At 41.0% G+C, this 21,669-nt stretch overlaps 2 protein-coding genes and 2 non-coding genes across 9 annotated transcripts; 1 reads left to right on the top strand and 3 right to left on the bottom strand.

The window, feature by feature from the left end:
* Window positions 1-547: 547 nt before the first annotated feature.
* Window positions 548-4,131, bottom strand: rpl37 (ribosomal protein L37). The gene is made up of 4 exons (XM_035608812.1): window positions 4,017-4,131; window positions 3,001-3,136; window positions 2,617-2,701; window positions 548-658 (listed from the first exon to the last, which is right to left on the bottom strand). Exons 1-4 carry the CDS (start codon window positions 4,017-4,019, stop codon window positions 589-591), a joined length of 294 nt encoding a protein of 97 aa, XP_035464705.1. The 5' UTR covers window positions 4,020-4,131; the 3' UTR covers window positions 548-588.
* Window positions 1,712-1,787, bottom strand: LOC118285611. The gene has a single exon (XR_004785178.1). It is a non-coding gene; the product is annotated as a small nucleolar RNA SNORD72 (small nucleolar RNA).
* Window positions 3,214-3,293, bottom strand: LOC118285612. The gene has a single exon (XR_004785180.1). It is a non-coding gene; the product is annotated as a small nucleolar RNA SNORD72 (small nucleolar RNA).
* A 1,807-nt stretch (window positions 4,132-5,938) lies between the features above and the next one.
* Window positions 5,939-20,690, top strand: st8sia5 (ST8 alpha-N-acetyl-neuraminide alpha-2,8-sialyltransferase 5). Of its 6 annotated transcripts, none has more exons than XM_035609019.2 (9): window positions 5,939-6,692; window positions 11,322-11,429; window positions 11,752-11,847; window positions 15,171-15,263; window positions 16,158-16,319; window positions 16,983-17,127; window positions 17,258-17,370; window positions 18,184-18,276; window positions 18,411-20,690. In XM_035609019.2, exons 1-9 carry the CDS (start codon window positions 6,547-6,549, stop codon window positions 18,871-18,873), a joined length of 1,419 nt encoding a protein of 472 aa, XP_035464912.1. In that variant the 5' UTR covers window positions 5,939-6,546; the 3' UTR covers window positions 18,874-20,690. The 6 variants fall into 6 exon arrangements, with proteins under 6 accessions (XP_035464912.1, XP_035464916.1, XP_035464914.1 ...); XM_035609020.2 differs by having other exon boundaries at window positions 5,947-6,692; window positions 16,233-16,319; XM_035609021.2 differs by lacking the exon at window positions 11,752-11,847 and having other exon boundaries at window positions 5,943-6,692.
* Window positions 20,691-21,669: the final 979 nt, after the last annotated feature.

Below are 21,669 nucleotides of genomic sequence, written 5' to 3'. Positions count from 1 at the left end.
GTATTCTGTGTGAAATACACTGTGCAATATCAGTGGGAGGAGCCTCACTAGACTAGTTTGGTATGTGGCTACTGTCAATTTACCAATTGGCATTGTCAGATCTTTAAATAAAACTTTCAACACACTTAACTGAAGTTTGCGTAATTCAGCCACCAGGAGACATGATATATTTGCTTTCTGATCCATGAACAGTTCTCATTTCACACTTGTATAAACGAGATGTACTGACTTCAGTAACCAAACCAATCGATTTGAATGAAATAGGACAAACTGTTCCCTTTTGGCAAAAGGGAACAGTTTGGAGGTTTTTGTTTTTTTTAAGGTGTCCAAGGAGAAAACCCTCCAACATTAGTACAAAGGCTTCTGTTTCTGAAAACACTTTATTTTAAGTTGTTTATTTCATAACATTTGAAACCTTTAAAGATTTGCATAAATGAGCCACGTTAGAATAAAATGTTAACAACATGTGTACATTTAATCTGTTGATAACTACATCATCACTGGACCGACAGAAAAGGCTACAAGATCAAGAAGACACGAACAAAACTCTTGTTTAACATCACATTTATTTAACCAAAAATGTGTCTTTTAGGATGAGCTGGAGGCGGCCACTGCAGCACGTCTTGGTTTGGGGGTGGTGCCTTCCCGGAAACCATTCCTGGAAAATAAGGAATAAAACCAACTGATGAAATTGTCACAAATGTACAAAAAGCTTCACTTTATTCCAAATTGACTACTACTGGTAGTTACCGGCTGTTTACCTGACTGGTTGGGTAAATAGTAAAAAATAACTGCAGATGTTGAGAGCTGATAATTAATTCTTAATATTTATTTATCTCAGTTGTTTGGACAGAAAGATAAACAGCAAGTCTGTGGCATCTTGGCACAAATTACAAAATGTTCATGCTTGGAAAGCAAACCCAAGCTGGCATTTCAGTTGAGACATAATCCAAACAAGGAGTCGACATTTCTACTCGTCACAGTAGGAAAAGAAGAGAAGCTCAGCGATGGGCACAACAGCACAATATTAGGATCTTAGGAACTGGCACTGGCCAAGAAAGCATCATCATCAGCAATTCCATGATGGAACATTGTCAAAGCATCTGCCCTGACAGAGCTACATGTTTATGGAATCATGGTTTAATCCTGGCTTCTTCTGTGACACTCCTGATGGCATAGATTGTGTTTCGCACAGACTTGCAGTTCTATTTATGACTAACTTCACTGCGTAGTGAAATAATGAGTCTGTTTATTTATATATATATTTACTTTGTACAAAGGCATAAAAGCCATGATGATGATACCAACTTGAATATGCCAAGAAGGATAATTAGATGATATGGTCTATAATTAAACAGGCATTTTGCTGCAAGCAGGAAGTTTCAAAGCCCATTTCATTGGTCTGAGATGCTACATTGACACTAGCCTGCTTTTAAATAACAGCTTTGACAGCTTTGATATAAGAACTAATTTTAGTTCTAATAAAGTAAAAAAGGTTTTGACAGTTTAGTGTGGAGCCCAACAAACTGTGCAAGTCCATCTTATTACTTGGATGAGAGTAAGGACACATTGAATTCAGCCAAACTGTTTTAATGGAAACTTCTCCAAAGGTACAATAGCTCAATTATCTCAATTATTTTTTAATGTGTGAAAACTGCCCAATCGAGCAACTCCAGTGTTCAATAAAATGACACTGATCTTCTAACAATGATGCTTACCTCAGAGAAAACACTGATATCATTTGAGTTCATTTGTTCAGACATTTTTTTCACCATCATTGGTAAGCAGCATTGACGTGTTTTATAACGGGACTAGGGACAGGTTGGTAACCAGATCCCAATACTGTATCTGGAAAACACGATTTCTGTCCCAAAAACCACTACATTCTATGTTAAACATGGAAACTCGTTTAACTGAACTGTGCGTACAACAGAATTACAGCTTAATTTTTTTTCCATATTCAACATATTGCTAATCTTTGAATGACAATGACACCCTCTCCTCTGGTGATCCATTTACCTTCCGTCCTTTCCAAAATGATCCAACAAGAAAAACTGTGGGTACGGTGCACACTTGTGGTGGGAATGAGCCCCGTTACCACAGACACTCAATGGCCTCGTGTTTATCTTCTCCCAGCAAGAAGCTGGGGTGTTGGTGCATCCACTTAAACTATCAAGTCGGTTTGGTAATGACATTTGGCAGTTTCGTAAACACCTATAAATAATTGTTTATTGTTTCAGCCTTTATTTGACCCACATCTTTTGTAATTTATACAAATGCAAGAAAAATAAATATTTGGAGATTTTAAGTAAAATGCAGGCATCTTGCTTGAATTTCCTGCATACGTTATAAAAACTAGCAGATCCAATGTTTATAGATAAGAGTTGATTAATCAAAATAACTTACGACTAATGAAGTTTACTAAGTGCTTAACATGTAATCAAAGCACTAGCATCATGATGACATTGCATCATTTGTATCACTGATGCCCAGGCAATGAAAACATCACTGTTCATACAAGGACTCCAGTAACAGTGAACTGAGAACCGGACGGCAAACGGACGTCCATAGCAGAACTAGGACTTTACTGGCAGCACATCCACCAAAGGAGCGTACCTGAATCTGCGGTAGACGACCTTCAGGTGTCTCAGACGGCCGGTCCCAGTGGTGTTCCTCCTCTTGGCCTTGGCACTCCAGTTGTCTGTGAAACAAACAAATCACTATGCATCACTGCAGCCAGGACATTCACATCAATGTAGAGCTGGATAGTGTACTGACAATGTTATTGTCTAACGGCAATGGGACTGTATTATAATAGAAGAAAACAATTTAAGAACAGTGGCATGAACATTTTTAGGCAAACCTGGTCAACTTTTCGATGACTGAATAGTTAAGTAAAAGAGGTTTCATGTTAGAGATGAAATACACCGGAACAAATGATCCAACGCAAAACGCACGCAACACATTGCATAAAACGACAGTGTTCTTAAATTGACTTACACTTTCTCTTGCGCTTCTCGGGGTAGCCACACTTGCCGCAGGAGGACTTCTGCAGGTGGTAGGCCTTGGATCCACAACGACGGCACAGGGTGTGCGTCTTGTTCCGGCGTTTACCGAAAGATGATGTCCCCTTCGTCTGAATGAGATGAGAAAACGACACGGCTCAACAACAAGTCCCACCGACTCCGGGACACGTTAATCAGCTCCGACGCGGTCTTGTCTCAGTTAGAAAGCACGAATCACAGAAAGTCATATGTTCAGACATTTGTGTTTGGAAACATCACTGACAAGACCCAAGACTAACGGCAATAACCGGTTAATGTTCAACACCAATGCCTCAGTGATACATCTACTGAGCAGTGTTGTTTGAGAACCACCAGTCAAATAACAAGTCACTTAACCAACAAAAACCTCTGTAGGACAGGGGACTGAGTTGTATAGTCAGAGCAGACTCTTTGGTAGGTAGTTGACTGGATTAAGTGGTGTTGACTTGCAGTCATTGGGAGTTTTTATACACTGTTCGCAAAACACAACGGAAACCAAGTTCAAATATACAAACAAACCCGAGACTAAAAGTCTGATTTGGGAAAATGTCAGCGCACACTCACCTACCGCGAAGAAACTAGCCGGCTATGCTAACAGCTACAGAGAAGCTAGTTAGCCATATTGTAGGATACTTTCATCTATACAAGGAGAATAACGACATTAGTTCGTCCTTGATCAAAACGGCTACAGCCGAAAACATTCGGGGCGAGTTGGACGTTGTCCAGTTGTCTCCCCTGTGAATCAAACCGGACCCGAACACTGAAGCTCGAAAGCTAACGGCTGCAAGTAAATGCTGAACGGAAGAGACGGAACAGCGTTCATTTCTTGTTAAAATGAAAGTTAATCTAAAAAATGTTTCAACCGAGCAGTAACAACCTTTAACCGACAACGAACCGCCGTCCAGACGCGTTAGATGAACGGCACATTAAACAGATGTTAGCAGATTTCTGTCCGACAGCGTTGCGTCTTACCATTTTCGTCCGGTGGCTGAGGGAAAAGAGGCCGGAAGAGGAGCCGGCGCCGCATCAAATCATATCCGTGCGGCTTCCGGTGTAACACAGAACTGTGACCCCATGTAGGTTTTTTTTTTCGCGCAACTAAAAAACAGGACATTTAAAATTCTCTTTCCACGTCTGTATCTAGTCTTATTCAACACACTGTATCTAAAACTTCCCCTTCATTTCCATTAAAAGCGTATTTTCATAACAATGTCATAATAACAGGAAGTGAATAATTATGATGAAGAAAAAAACACCAGAGATTATATAAAATGTATAAAATGTTATTCTAACGTTGAACATAAATATAGACAGATATATACAATTCAGTTTAAATGTGCTGTTCAAAAGTATAGGCCTGATTGTAACTAACTAATTGCAATCCAGGATGCAGTTGTCACTTTGCAGGTGAGAGTAAAGCCTCCAGGGCACGGGGCTGGTGGGAGCAATTTACTGGGCCAGTAAACTAAAAAATGATGACAGAAAGAATAACACTGCAGATAGAAAACGCAAAGGAGCATTCTTCATGGTGGCTGCTTTCGCCCGACCAGGATGAGGAGTTCAGTTCAGGTGCTCAGGGTTGAATTGACGCTCCTTTCTGTTGAGAGTGAGTAGTTGACGTCTGTTGCACCCCTCCTTTTGGAGATATTTCGAGTACATCCAACTGGGAGGTGCCCCCAGGAAAGACCCAGAACTTGCTGGAGGAGCTACATATCCCATCTGGTCTGGGAGAGGGACTGCAGGTCCTGAGGGCGATGACTCGAGAGAAAGGATGTCGGGACTATACTTTTCTCATTCTGCACTACGGGCTTCAATTGCAGAGAAATAGGTCAACATGGAGAAGAGATTTATTAAAATATCAGTGTTATGACAACCCTTGCTGTAAGATTTAAGTTACAAAGATGAGTAAAGCTCACCCCTCAGGTCAACCCAAATACAGTACATACTTCAAAGATAGTAATGTAACATGATGTGTAAAGAAAGAGAAGACATTCACATTCTACTTAATTTACTGATCTGCGTATAAAACACCAAGAGTGACACTGTCTGTTGCAATAAGTGGAGACGAGATAAGTGACATTCAAGAGACGTCACGTTGCCCTGTACGACAGTCCATCTCTGAACGGTCACGTGATGCAGTCAGTCAGGTCACATCCCCCTTTGACTCAGCAGTAAAGGTGTTACTGCATTTATGCCGCTGCCAAAGCAGCTGTTGTATACTAAGTAGCGATGATGTGAAGATGTATTGAAGAGAAGTCCGCCGACACTGTCTTGATTGTATTTAAAGGTTGCTTCGACACTGCTTCGGGTTTACACTTATGTAGGTCCATTGTTATCTAAAGAAAGAACATCTGTTTCCTTCGGGTTATCTTATGTAAGAACCAAACAAAAGAGGGGTTAAAGGAAAGGTCAGGGGTTATCAGGAAGCCCCTAACATAACATCCCAGAGTAAGAAAACGTAAATCAAATGTGATACTCACATTACATATATTGACAAAAAGACACTACACAGCCCAGACTGCACTACATGGACTTTGATGACGCGATCAAACAGCTGTCAGAAGTGGACACACATGCTGAGTCCCGTGCTGTCATGATGGGCTATCTGCTGAAAATTTCGACAGCCACCAATAAAACAATTGGTCAGAAAATGACTGAGCAGGAAATCTCTGCCTTTCATACGAACTTAAATATTCCATATAATGATAGTAATAATCGGGGGGTTATGAAGAAATGATTATGTCACTTTTACAGTGTGATGACAGGCTCCGGGGGGGGCGTCACTGTTGTGGATCTTGTGAGTGCGCAGAGCAGGTGAAGGAGACAGTGACCTTGGGGGGAGTATAAGGACGGAGCATCGAGTGAAAACGCGGCGCGTCCTCGGCTGCCAGGCGGAGGAAAGGCGCATCCTCCTCCTCCTCCTCCTCCTCCTCCTCCTCCTCCTTTTCACATTTCAGTCACGCGGCTTTGCTCACCTTGAGATGAAGCACTCATCTTCCCCCCCCGTCGCGACTCACGTCTGTATTCTAATTGAAACAAATGCAAGCCTCGGCACCTCCTCTGTATCTCATTAAACCATTCGGGATTCATTCTGGACAGACGTGCGCGCGTTACTCTGGATAGTCTGGATTGCTTTGCCTTCCGACCCAGCGGCTGCCCCTCGTCGAGACAGTTCATGTTTTTTTTTCTTTCTCCACCCATCTGTTTGCAGTATCTTTAGAATACACGCACACACACACACACACACACACCCGTTTACACATATGATTCATTCAGGCAGAATCGGATACGGAGGCATCCGCGCTTTGTCGAGATCGCGGCTGGTGGCGCATTGCGTTGCTTCTCGCCGAAGCGCCGAGGATGTGATGGCGTGAGGGCTGCGAAACATCCACAGTGAGGTGATGGACAGTGTGCACGAGTCCAGCGGGCACCAGACACCTGCGCTCCCGGTCCTGCGTGCTGCGGAGAGGGACACCTAGCCGGGTGTCACCGCCAGCCCCGGATGCTGCGCCGAAGAATGGGATACTCCGACCCATCGTCGGGTAAAGACATCCTCGGCAACAGATCTCTTTGTTTCATATTTATTTGCGCATTTGGACTCGTCACACTGCTGCAGCAGATCCTCTATGGGAAGAACTACATCAAGAGGTAGGTGCTGATGATTCCCCGCTCTGTCGCCGTTGACTATGGGGCCTTGCTCTTTGTATTAGACAGTTATCCACACCGTAATGAGAATACTCAGACTCTAAAACGCATGCCCTCTGTGCGGTTCATCCTAATCAATGACTGAATGTTGAACGATAAATAGGTCAATGAATGATAAATTGGTAACCTGCTTGGTACAAATGGGGGGCTACACATGTCTGGGTGCATGGGGATTAACAGGCTTTAATGGCTGAAAAGAACAATAGCAATTAACCATCCATCTTTCTTTCCCAGTGACATAGAAACAGTTTCCATTGGATTTTTTTAAAACTTTATTTCATATTTTCTGAAAATGAGGCATCACATCCATACCATACACAGTGCACCAGCTGTGTATGGTAATGTTTTCCCCTTTCGTTTCCCAAAGACCTTTATTTGATTTTCCGTTTCAGCCTTCTTGACTGGTCCTAGGCTACATCTTACAAGAGCATCAGATCAGTCATTTACTGCAGCTGAAAGCTTTTGGAGCTGATGATGATGATGATGACAGATAGCATCATGATTAAGATGATGTGTATTTCTTATTGGCCCCTCTTGAATAAATCATTGTTTTTCACCAGGCTGCACTCAGTGCACTCACACATGCAGCCACTGCAGAGCCAAGTTTTATAACACCTCTGCAACAGTAACAGTATTTAACTCCCGGATACAGGTTCTTGAGCTTTATCATGGCTTATAGTCTACTTTCACTATCATCTTAACCAATTTTAAGACACATTTGTCACCTAAATTGCAGGCACATTTCCTTTACATTCACATCAAATTTCAGCGTGAGACGAGCGGATGCTGAGAAGCCGAGATGTTTGATCTTTAGGGTGGTTCGTGAAGAACACACCCAGATCTCACCTCAATCAAAAGAAACGATGAGAAAACTTTATCCCCACCTCCAGATATTTTACAGACAGCACATATATGCTCACTCCAAAGCAAACACATATATGTGCTGCAATCTGAAAGCTCCCCATGACGAACCCTTCCCCTCCCACCCTGCTGGGCTGGTCTGGACACTCACTTTGGATTCATGGCATCCTGACCTCTGCGGTGAGATGCATGAATCCAGACCTGACACACACACACACACCCGCACACCCAGTCACTCACACGCAAACATACACACACACACACACACACACACCTTTCTTTCCTTGTGCCCATCCTTGTTTCTGTAGTGCTCAGCCTAGAAGCGAGGGGTAACAAGCCACACAACAGAAACCAGTGGGCTCACCGGCAGCCATTTTGCTACAGTCTGTCTGCACACACACCCCAGTGCAAGTGGGGAAAAGAGAGAGATAGATTTAGAGGGAGTGATGGAATGAATGTTTTTGTATGTGTGTGTGTGTGTCTGTGTGTGTGTGTGTGTGTGTGTGTGTGCGTGTGTGTGTGTGCGCTCGCACGGGTGTGTGTGAAGCAGAGGGAGAAGAGAGAGAAGACGTCATCTTTTGACATCTTCCCAAGCATAAAAAATCAGAAGTCGCTGCCACATGGGTTGGACCACACCCAGCCTCTTCCCCCAGGCCTAGGTACATGTTGGCAGGGGCGTTTATCATCGGCCCCTGTGCTTCAGGACAACACCAGGGAAAAAAAGAAAATAAAAAATACTACATTAAAGTGAGAGAAAGGGAGGGAGGCAGGGAGTAACAGTTAACATGTAGGCTATCGTAAATCTCATCCGTCCATCTCAGATGACCAAAGGTCAAAGGTCTCTCCTCTCAATACCAAATGAAGTTCGACTATGCCATGGACATTGTTGTACTTGATAAATGTGACCATGACTCTGGTCCTTCAGTGTCACACTATGGTTGCACATGAATCAGCTCCCTGATGTAGGGATTTGTGAAATAAGGCAGTGCTGGAACAAGGAGGGACAGATTAAAGGATCACAATTAGTGGCAAACTTCTGCGATGACAGTCAAATTAACTTTCCGCTCTAATGACTTGAAGAGGGCGATGTCTAAAAATATTCACGACTAGAGAGGAATGCCAAGGGCCTCGGAGGGGGTTGGTTAGCAATCATGCAGAAAGTCGAGGCTTTGCGCGTGGCTGAAAATAATGATTTTTCTGTATTTTCATTTCATTATCTGGATTATAAAAAAATATGACTTAACCCTTAATTTTTTTTATTGAAGCTGATAAATCAATCATTTAATTCAATCAAAATTCTTTGCAAATTTTCCAATCAACTAATTTGTACACCAGACTCTGTTTAAGAAACAAGAATTTCTTGGTGCTTTATGTAAGTGGAATCTCCCGCTTCTGAGCAGATGTATCGTTGTTTTTTTTCAACATGAATGTTGCAAGAGCTGGATTTTTAGTACATGAAAGTGTATCGTTCATAATTTATAAGTCACAGCACTTCTGCTATTTCCGGAAAAAATCAACTGGTAAAGTGTAATGCAAATAGGAAAGAAGAAAGAGACAGAGAGGCGATTACATCTCTTAATTTCCTGCTTTGATAAGGACAGGAAGTCCTTGATTGTTACAGGAAACATCGGGATCAATGTGCCCGGCCCACCCTAAAAACCCACAAGTCACAGAATCCAATACTGCAAAGGTCTATACTGCTTTCAAGTCCCATTACCAAGGCTCAAGAGCAGACTCAGAGATCATTTGTGCGTCGAAGCAACTTTTGTGCCGGTTGTTTGTCCAATCTGAAGCTTGGATTACCTTTCAAATTGACCTCATAATTGAGTCAGCGGTAGACAAATAGTCTCTTAGCCTTTGAATGCAAGATCAATGAGTCAGATGTAGTAACATGAGATTGATTACACTGTCGTTAGAGTCCACAGCTTTGGAAAATATCAGTACTGTACAATCTTAATGTGATATTAATCAGCCCATAGGCATAGAGTCATGGTGATGTTTATCTATTTCAGATAAGTTCATACTTTCGGTGATTAAATTGTGCTATTGTGATTAGCTTTTCTGTCTAAAAGACAGCTGTACTATTTCAGACTCTGTCCTAAAGCAATGGACAAACATCTCTCTGGTTTTCAGCGTGCTCTGCTCTGCTCTGCAGCTGGTTGCAGTGCGTTAGCTGGATGCTGATGTGGCACTCAGCAGATCATTATTGACATGAGTTCTCCTCGACGAATGCTCGAGCACAAATTAGACACACAAGATTACCTGCATAGTTACCGGTCAGATAATATGAGGAGTTTTACACCGACAGGTATCTGGATGGATGGAAGCTGATTATTCTGCTCACAAAAGGCGTAACAACTACTATCCTTTTAAATCTTAGATTTTTAAAGGATAAATCTAGTCATGTAATATATTTTCCTTATTCTTATTACAAATCTAATCAAACGACCATAGCCGATACTGAATTTACACACCTATATAGCTCATTACTCTGTCCCATTGACCTCTGTTGTTGTCAAAAAATGAGCCACACTGTCACACCGGATTCATCTCATAATAATAAACATAGACAATGGTTTATTTTGAATCCAACCCCACAGACACTGTCCTGATGCTGCAAATACAAGCTTACTCAGCTGCTGGATATAGTCCCCAACAAACAGACCGATTACTCCTGTTCAAATAATGTTTGCTGAAACTTGCAGTGCTCAGCTGCTTTAGGAAATGACTGGGCCCCTCTGAAAAAGACAAAAAAATCAAACTATACTGTATTTGTGACCTGTTTTAGAGATTTAAAGTATTGAGAGGCAGAGTTACGCATTGTTGACTTTGGTCTTTTCATGGGATTTGTTCACTGTAACTAAACTGTAGAATATTGTCAGCCACTCAAAATTAAATATGTTTTCATTGCTGTACATCGCACATAGCTTTTCTCATATATAATTGTAAACAGACTCCGAACAAAGCCCTCGTCTCTCTGGAATTGGTTTCTTTACTCAGAAGAATGTTCGGGTTATGAACCACATGTCCCAAATGGCCTCCTCTGTCTGTGATGGTCAAAGTGAAAATTGAGGCGGAAGAGGCAAAGAGATAATGACTGTAAGTCTGTACTCTGGGACAAGCTCCACTGGATCCCACACTGCCCATAACGCAACCCATTGCCCATTCAGAGTCTGAATCAACCCGATGAGTAATCTGACCTTTATGTGCGAATTCCTTTAATCAAGTAATTTTGGGCTCAATGGATGGTCTAAATTGGCCACTTTATAGTATCTACACTTGGCCAACCTGTTTGCATCTCTTCCTCAGAAGTGATTTGACATTTGCAGAAACTTTGGCAGCGATTAACGCACCCATCTTAAATCGCAGTGACTTTAATTTCTTGAATAACTATGGTGAAAAACTCCTGGAGGCCAATTCTGCAGAGTGTGAATGGATGAATCATACACTGGACTATGGCAACAGCCCAGCAGGTCATAAATTAACCATTCAAACCATAGTATCATTAAGTGAAAATCCATTCTGATCATGTCTGATGTCACATTTTGACTGTTTTTTTTAAGCCTAAAAAAGTTAATCCCCCTTAATGTGTATGTGTCTTTGTGTGTGTGGTGAGTTTTGAGAGTGAACACCTGGGCTTGGTTGTATGTGTTTTACATTTTCACAAAAAGGACAATAAATCCCAAATAAACTGACTCATTTTCTTACTAGTGCGCAACAGTTTAGCCGACTCAAAGGGGACGAGACAGGAAATTGGACCGGTCCCGTTAATTTCTCCGATGACGGATCGCTGAAGCCTGCCAGAAATGGAAGGAAAAGGTACCTTTCCAGCGTGACTGACTGCACAATACCTCTGAGAGAAGAGAGTGTGAGAGAGACAGCCAGATAGAGGGGGGGGGGGACACAAGTTTTAAATCCATCATAGTGACGACCCAGCCCTGCATGTGTGGACTGGGCCGTTGTTACGCCCACCATTTCTCCTCAGATGCTGTAAACACAAGCCGCAGCACATTTAGGCCAACACCCTTTTTTCAATGCTTGTTTTTGAAAGTCTGCAGGTTTAGGAAGTTAGCAGGGGTGATGATATCGCGGGGTTACCTCACACATTTAACTCTAACTTAACCTGTCTGCATGTTGACAGATGTTTCCGTCAGAATTTTCAGCCAGATTCACAGATCTCCGTAATAGTCACACCCTGCCTACTCGATATTAAGAAGAAAAAAAAACGCTCTCAAAGGTAGGACAGTTTGAAGGCATTTCTTTTAGTATTTTCACAAAAACCCAAGAATGTCTCTTTCTTTTTCATTAGTCTGAAAGGTATAAACTCTCATATTTTTTTTTTCAGTGGTGGTTGCACTTCAGATTTTTGCTCTTGCATGTTGTCTGATCCTGTCCACCTCGACCCCAGATCCCTAAACCCCACCCACCCCCACCAGAAGCTGGTTGAACCACGGTCTCCTGTTGATGTACTGGCTTCTCCTCGTACCTCCCCATGTCCCCATCCAGCACCCATTTCCAAATGCCTTGTCCTCCTCAACTTGTGTGTCATGTGTTCTGCACAGCTCTGTGTGTATGCCATGTACATAGTGTGGACACTCCTCTCTGCTCCCGCTACCTCCCCTTTCTCACATCTGCATTGTCTCTCTCTGCAACCTGGATTTATTCCCTTTTCCACTTGACTTTCCTTGAAGACAGGAACATGCCAGGAACAACCCCCCCCCCCCCCCCCCCCAATAAAAAAGCTCCAAATCCTCATTGAGGATACCAGTATGATAGAATGCTGGTTAGTTTTTCTCACCCTGGAATTGGTTTTGAGCCAGCATTATATGGTTCACATAGAATACCATAAGAGATGAAATTCATCCCCTCCAGTGAATCTTTTTTTGCTTTCACAACTGTACAGAACACTTGCAAAGGTTTCATCATCTTAGCTAAAGCAGGCATGGATAGTGTCAGATATATTGTGCAAGATAGATGCTCCTCTCAGCAAAACCTCAGAAATATCCTGCATCATCAGGTGGATGTAGACAACCAGTTTCATCGTTCCTTGTTTGTACGATTCCATCCCAGCAACCTTGTTCCTTTTATGCATCCCTCCATTGCATTGCTCGTTGTGTTTTATCATCATTGTTTTGTTTTATTACACTAACTCCATTTATCTCTCCAGCCACAGGTAATATTTTCATCAATTTTATTGATCATTGAAAAACCCACACTCAATTTAATTTGTCTGACAAATACTACCTGCAATTGCTGCCATTTTGGCATTAAATTTCCCCTCCCTCCCCTGAAGGAACATACATCCTAAATGTATTGAGACCTTTCCAAGATTCAAATGTCCTCAAAAGGAGTATATATTTTGACAGAATATTTAAAATTCCCGTAGGTGCCACAGGTGGGTCTCTTTCCATCACAAGTTATTGTATGACTCAATTTCTTTATTAATGTAATACAAGTTTATTTGAATGCAGCCAGAGAGAGATTACTCAGCTCTGTGGAGATAGCAAACCTCAAGGAGCGGGACTCAAAATTATACAACTACAATTCAATTTGGAGAAAATTATTTGTTTAATCTAAAAATCTTTGATGCACATTTCTCATGATGTGATGCATATTTATTGCCTCATGTTTTTGTAACAAGGTTGAATTTGCATGCAAGTCAAATACATTTTAAAGGTTTTTTTCAACCGAAACTAAGAGTCGTTATTTTGTTACGACAGTGATCACTTTATATCTTCATAGGAAACGTGTCCTCTCCCACGGATTCCACCATGTTCCACCACCATATTTCTACAGTAGCCAAGAATGGACAAACTAAACACATGCACTATGCAACTTCACCACTGGGTGCCACTAAATTTTTCAAATATACCTCAAATCTTTATTTTCTGTGTTTTCTTTTGATAATCTTTTCCTTGACACAGATACTTTGGAGTTTACAGTTGGTGTTTAATTTCCCTCTAAGTAAGAACTCTGTTTAAATCAGCCGGAGATACTTAACGCTAAAGAATAAATGCAACAATTTAATCTGCGTCAAATTTTGACAAAAGCCAATAACCTTTCAGTTGGTAGCATTCATTAGGAAAAAGATGATGTCCGTGGCCTCAAGTGGTAATTACAAAATAATGGTGTATTGAATATGATTAGCTGCTGCCATGTTTATGTGTGATGCTAAACACATTGTAAAAGAAAGTCATTCAGTCAGAAAACATACTTGTCAATGTAGCGGAGACAACATCTATTCAAAATAACATTGAATACACTTTAACGGAATAATGTGCAATTCTTTGTTCAAAATAAACACAACTTCACTTTAATATTTATAACTCTGAAGGCAGAAAGCATCTTCAAATTTCAGAATTGACATCAAACAAAACACAATCAGCCCAAGAGAAAGTTAAGTGACTACAGAAATGTAAAAAATGCAGATGTAAACTTAGATGAAAAAAAAATCCTTTCCACTGACTAACACAATGGCACTTTCTAGAAATCAAATCAAATCCCCTTATACTGGCAGGTCCTTCTTCTCCCCTTTCAATTTCCATCTTAACCGCTCCACCCCATCCCAACACACATGCACATGCACGCACACAAACACACACAGCAGACGGCACTCCGATTGCATGCAAATACAATGTTGTGCTGCAAGAAATGAGGCACCAATGCACACATAAATGGCAACTTATTGAATGATTGAAACGTATCGTGAGTCCTTTCAGCTTTCGTTGCAGAAGCATCTTGTCAAGTTCACCTAAACACAGTCACACCACCATACTGAAGACATTACTTTTGTGTGTTTTGAGTTCATTTTGCCATTTCAATTGTCCAATTGATTGTTCCTTGTGTCTAAAAATGATTCTTTACATTCTTTAATTCTATAGTTGTTAAGGTTAAATTCCAAAAAGTCTTGCCTGTTTTATGATTACCTGTTTGTTTTCACGACCATCTGTGTGTGTTTATCAAAATATCAGCACAGCTGACATACAGTAATATTTTTATGCAATTAGCCATATACATTGATAAATGAATTATAATGCCTGGCACCAAAGCACAGACCCCTTCATACTCATATCTGCCAAATTCTACTCATCTAACCCACCATTTTAACAAGCTGAGCCTTTATTTCTCTTTTAAATGAAGGCATAACACATATACACAATTCAATCATAGAAAACCCAATGTTAAATCATGCAAGTTCTCATCATAACCAATTAAATAAGTGGAAATATGAGAAGTATTGTTTCTCTTCAACATTGGTTTAGACTAAGATGTAATAGAATCTGGTGCAAGTGTCAAGTAAACAGTATCTTACTGTCCCGTTTGTGCCGCCTGTAATCAGTTGCATCACTTCTGTCATTTGTCATCCCACAGTGCTGTTCTGATATTCTAGTATTCCATAAAGTCAAACTATAGGCATTTTGTATTAAATGTATAATATTTCCTTTCAACTCACTGTTTTATATATTGCATCTTATCTCCACAACTTGTTTGTAATCCTTTAGATTTTTCGTGTGTCTGAGCAGACGTTTAGGCAGAGGATGACTGTGTCTATCCCACCAGGTATCTGGAAAACTATGATGGCTCCTATGACTACAACTCCACTGCATGCAGGGAGCTCAGGCAGGAGATTATGGATGTCAAAGTGCTGACAATGTGAGTGTAAAACATTTGATACAGCCCACACGTGCGGTGAATGAATGTTTTCCTTTTTCCTCAAAGGTGATTCTCAAACGCCTGCCAGGTAGGTATAGAGAAAAGAAAATGTAGTTTATAGCACCTTTAAAATAACTATGCCAGACTTCAAATGTTTGTCTATATACTCTGGCATTTTAAATGGCAATCATTTTAGTATTTTTTAAAGTCATTTCTACTTGGTGTGGTGTGTTTTTCTATCTAAAAGATAGTTTAGGGTAAATTGGGAGGAGATTATGATTCAGAACTGATGCCTTGACGATGCATTGATAACCTCTGAGCAAATGAATTTGAGTTATTTCATGCTACTCACACCTTTTAAAGATAACGATATATTATAAAAGATTTATAAATGATTTTAAAGTTATCACATAGCGGAGACACTACATGTATCTATTAAATAGCAAAAAAAAATTACAGTTACGCAGTCTGAAAACTATTGTCAGATTCATTACACTCCTCAAGTAGCCAGTTGTGCTCATGGCAATGGAAGCTGGGTATTTCCTGTTGTATGACTATGAACATTGTCCAGTGACCTTCCATGTTTGCCAAGTTTATTGCCAGACAGACTCTGGGTGCTGGGTCTCTACTGCTGCTGTCACTCTGCCAGCCAGTCAAACTAATGGTGCCGCTCAGGCGCCCAGAGCAAATCACATCTCCCCATCATCTCCAGAGAAATGACATTTCAAGGACAGCTATTTACAGAAATCGTTGAAGCCGCTGTCTTTGTATTAGCGAGTCCAGATCCAGTGGCATCAGTGGTGCCACCACTGAGTAATCACTGCAACATTCTGTCCCCTTGTTGGTCTGTTTGAGTCATTTTTGTGATGCTTCTTCAATTTACTACCCCTGTAGAAACATGGTTAATCGGAAAAAACATGGCCATGGGTATCCTTCCTCATTCCACAAGTCTCTCTGCCTGTCTGCCAGGGTGAAAACCTCCGACCTGTTTGAGAGGTGGCGGAACCTGCAGGTGTGTAGGTGGGAGCAGAACAAGGAGGAGACCAGCAACTTCAAGTAAGCAGACGAAAAGTCCACCCGCGAGTCGCGATTCATTAAAGCTCAGCCATGACTTCACTACACCTCAGTTTGTACACTGCGCACTGTCTTTTTGTTTTTCTGTTTCCTGTTTCATAAGTGTATTTAACATTTTCTAATTAAATAACTGAGGTTTGCCACAGAAAGTAATTGTTTCTTACGTCTGTTTGGGCTTTGAGAGACTCAAGCCATAAAGCATGGTTGAATTCCATTGATTTTCATGTTCTGTCTTCATAGCATTACACTCCACAAATCCCAAATGAGTCCATTTGGATTAATGCTGTCGCAGTTTTAGAACAAGGGCTTAACTAGGGCTTAATTGATGTAAAACATAATTAATGTCTCTATGTAGGATGAGACTGTGTACATATATTTGCCTCAAACTACTTGCCCACCGACAACGCACAGATTATATATAGAGCGTGTAATATTTCCTCATTTCCTCTGCAAAGGGAAGCTGTGCCGTTTCAATACTTCAATGAGCTACAAAAATATATATTATTATGTCTACACATACATATGTGTGAGCCACTGAGGAGGTAAAGACAATGCCTGCACAACACAAGTCTGTTGTCACGTTGATGCTGCTACACAGTCTATTAACTAAACTAACTCTTACTTTTATCTGGTGTCTTCCTGAAGGATGTCTCTATCTCGATGCTGTAACGCTCCTTCATTTTTGTTCACCACCAAGAGGAACACACCTGCAGGGACCAAGCTGAGGTACGAGGTGGATACCAGTGGTATCCTTCCCATCACCGCTGAGGTCTTTAAGATGTTCCCAGATGTGAGTTCACATCCTATCCTGCTTTTTGTTCCTAATAATTGCCCCTTTGCCTTGTGGCCTGGTGGTACAGACTGTTTGATTCCATGTGCCCTCTTGTCTGACATTAATGAAATCTGTCTGTTTCATCTAGGACATGCCGTATTCCAAATCGCAGTATAAGAAATGTGCTGTTATTGGGAATGGCGGCATCATCAAGAACAGCAAATGTGGAAAGGAAATCGATTCAGCAGATTTTGTGTTTAGGTATACAGGATATAATCCCTCTGTGTACATTTGTGGGTTGGTTTTGGGTTTCATATCATACATCCATAATTACAACTGCAACTGAATATTTGACTTGGACTTCCAGTAATAGCGACACAACCAAGCATGTGCAAAAAGATGGCAGAATAAAATCGTTAAATAGAACATAACATTTGCACATTTGCTAAGTATTCTTGTCTGTGTGAATTTTACCACTTCAGACAAGACACTTAATGCAATGTATTGCACTTAAATGTGCAGTAAGCGATTTTAATACAATACACTTTTGTCAAAATCAGCGTATATTTCCCCACAGTCGTCTAGCTGCCTGTTCGCAACATAACTCCCAGACATCTTATCTGTCTTGTAATAGCTGGGAGGTCCCATATATTGTGTCTAATTGATTTGTCCCAAAATCGCTTACTGACCCTTTAATTGACAGTTTGCCACGCCTGCCACATTTGCATTTTGTCATTTTCAGTCAAAAACTGTCCATCTGGGGGTTTTTTGGTTTTAGAACTCCTTGGATACAGAGATCACATATATATATATATAGATCACTTTACTACACTTCTACTGTGCTTGATTAAGGTTGCTAAGCCGTGAATGTTGCCGTGAGTTGAGGGGTTTAGCAAAAGATCAGTTAAATTAAATTCACCCAAATCTACCCAAATCCAGAACCCACCTAATATATGATTAATTGTTCAGGTCTATGTTATGTCTCACCAGCATGCTTAGTTTAAAATGTGTCAAGTTATATCAAATACATTCGAACTCCTTAATCAAGTGGGCCTATATTTCCTTTTTTTGCAGGTGCAACATACCACCCATAAATGAGAAGTATTCAGCTGATGTTGGCACTAAAACAGATCTGGTGACAATAAATCCGAGCATTATTACTGAGAGGTACTGTAAATATGGGTCAGAGTGAGGATTCACCTCTCTCTCTCTCTCTCTCTCTCTCTCTCTCAATCTGTGTCTTTGTCTAATCTTCTTCTGTTTGGGGTTCTGTCTTCTCTCATGTTTCACCTCCTCTGCAGATTTCAGAAGCTGGAGAAATGGCGGCGGCCGTTTTTTGACGTCCTGCAGAATTACGAGAACTCCTCCGTGGTGCTTCCAGCCTTCTACAACACCCGCAACACGGACGTGTCGTTCAGAGTCAAGTACATGCTGGATGACTTTGACTCCCAGAGAGGCGTGTTCTTCTTCCACCCACAGTACCTGCTCAACGTGCAGCGCTTCTGGGCGGTGCAGGGCGTCCGGGCCAAGCGGCTCAGCAGCGGCCTGATGCTCGTGACCGCTGCCTTGGAGATGTGCGAGGAGGTCCACCTCTACGGTTTCTGGGCATTTCCCATGAACCCCTCTGGCATCTTCATCACCCACCACTACTACGACAACGTCAAGCCACGGCCGGGCTTCCACGCGATGCCTCATGAGATTTTCAACTTCATTCACATGCATACTCGTGGGATCATCCATGTACACACGGGGCAGTGCACGTGATCCCTCACTCCTCTGCTTTAATGGGGAAGCTCAACATTTTACCGTTAACTTCTTTTTTATTTTCGAAGCAGGTTTACCTGTCATGTTTTATTTCAGTGAACGAGACACTTCACGATTTTCTCCTTTGGAGCGTACACTTCTGTGCTCTCACTCAGTCAACTACACATTGAAGGTTGCTTGCTTTAATTACCAACACACTTTTCTTTTCGGTTGTGAATTTAGCCCACCAAATCACAAGGGTAACCTTTGACTCTCTGACCATAGGATGCTTGTTTTTATGTGAAAAGTGGTCTTCTTAGTGATGTTGTTTCTGTGACTTTTTTCTAGTGGCTCTGCTGTACAGAGGTGTTGTTTTTTCTACTCAACGTTGCACAGATATTTATGCTGAAGTGGGGCAGCAGTGTTTGTGGGCCCCCCCGTTCCCCCTTCTCTTCTTCTCTCTTTATCTTGGACACTCTGTGGGTGTGGCAGCTTTTAATGTTTGTGTAAAACAAAGCCTAAACCTTGATATTAAGCTAATATTTAAAAAATTAAAAAAAGATGACAAAAGATTAAATTGTAAAATCCAATTGTCTACTTTTGTAATCTATTTCCTATTCGCCAGATTCATTTGGTGAATATTTTAAAACACTATCAACACGGCCTGTTTTCAATGGCTCCGTTTCCTCCGATATTTCTGGTTTTAAAAAACGGAGGATATGAGAAGAAGCAAAGATGTTTTTTCCTCCTTTTCTTTTTTTTTGGCTTTCTTTATTCTTGCAATGACACCACCTGAGCAAAACTTTGACTTTCAAAGGCCATCTGATTTGTCAAGCAACAGAGAACTGTTGAGCGACCCAGCCTCTTGCCATCATTCATGTCTTAAGCCACGCTGCCTTATGAGATATAAAACCCTTCTCTATGATTTTCAGCACCAACGTGTTTTGCCTGTCTTCAGATACATTAGCATCCAACTAAATCTTTGGTTCTATTGAATGAATGAAAGGATGTTTTAAGACTCTTAAAGGTGTAGACATACATGTGAAAGTCTCTTCTTATATTCTACTGGAATTAGTGAAGTTGAAACACCGTTCATAATCATGTAATGCTCTGCATGACTTTACTCTGTATTAGGCTTTGTGTGTGCCTGCTTCAATGATCACTAAAATATGTTAACACTTCAGCCTCTACTGAATCTCACAGTGCTATTGAAGATGTGTACATGAACTTTTTCCCAGAAAGATACATGGATTCGTCAAAGTGAATTGTACAGTACTGGATGCGGATCCCATTGATCGAAGATGCAAGAATGCAGATGGTTGTTGCCCTTTTGTGAAGTGCTCCAACACATATATGAATACTGTGTTATTTCACCGTCCCCTTTGAACTGTGAATATTCAGTTTGCGCTCAAGAAAGCATTGCTCATTTTAACTTGTGCACTGGAAAGCTCCACGGTGCTCACTGTTAAGTTTGTTGTACATTGCAAAAGAGACTGTACATTTTTGTCACTCATCTGTTCATGCTTGGCTGTGCACTTGGCATTTCCCCCTTTGTATTCGAAAACATTGCTGATAAGATTTAAACAGAGTGTTTCTTTCAATTATTTATATAGACTCCATGTGATAATGCAGTTCAGCAAACATGAACACCAAACATTATTTGGCTTGACCACTAAATTGTTGTGCAGACACAAGTGATTCAAGAATGGAGAAGGAAGGGAATCTGGTCTGTGTGCTGAATGGAGGGAATATGTAACACAGTGCTTGTTAACTGACTCTGGATCATTCTTTATACCGTATTGTGTTTGTAAATAAACTTGTTTGGATTTTCACACTTATATGCTCACGGATTCATTATCACTGTGTGTGTGTGTGTGTGTGTGTGTGTGTGTGTGTGTGTGTGTTTGTGTGAGTATGGACAGTGTAGGAGCATACCTCACTTCAGTACCTGATCTTAGATGCATAATTCATAATAATTAATATAACATTTGGTAAAGAATATTCAATCAGGCGTTCATATGATTTGAGTTGTTTTCTCACTGTTGAGGTATTCAAATTCTATCCTGTTTGCAAGCACTTGAAAGATATATGGATTCAGCTAGAAATAGCTAAAATAATATTTTCCACTATCTGGCATTACGTATTGTCGAGGCTGATTTAAGATTAAGTTTGAGTGAGATCTCGTCCAATGTGCACCCGCCTACACCTGCAACCATGCACCGATTGGACAGCAGCAGCTGTCAATCATGCTGTATCCACCCTCTAATGCACACGGTGCTTAATAGTCTATTTTACTCTATATGAGACCATCACTTACAAAAGAAACATGCTGTCATGGAAGAAGACTTGAAACTATAAGGATGAGACCAGTCAACAGACTTCTTTTTGCAGTCAGTGAAGTCGCCCTCTTCTGGTCTTTCCAGAGAATACAGGCTTCAGGTACTTCCACATTAATAAGTCCATTTCTATATTGCAGTCTGGTTTTTCCTTTTCCCCTGTGTTCGTGCCACTGCCACCAGTGAGTATTTTTAATGTTACCACAATACCTCTGTTACTAAACATGTCTGCTTGTCTGCTAGCAGGCTAAGAGTTATGGAACAGTTAGCTAACATAAAGAGTAAGAGTAAGTCAACAGTTGGCTACTGCTAAAAGAAAAGGATCGGACAAACAGCTTGCTAGATAAGGGTTGTGCATTTAGCAGTTCAAATAATTACCCCAGCATTAAAATTTATATTTGAAAAATATAACGGCTCATATTTAAAATAATGGATAAGCAGTTGAAATATTTCGGAAAATGTCCTATATAAATATTGGCAC

The sequence above is a fragment of the Scophthalmus maximus genome, chromosome 20 (assembly GCF_022379125.1).
Source record: "Scophthalmus maximus strain ysfricsl-2021 chromosome 20, ASM2237912v1, whole genome shotgun sequence".
Lineage (NCBI taxonomy): Eukaryota > Metazoa > Chordata > Actinopteri > Pleuronectiformes > Scophthalmidae > Scophthalmus > Scophthalmus maximus.
The sequence above is the reverse complement of the archived record's forward strand: the minus strand, read 5'-3'. Positions and strand labels throughout refer to the sequence as shown.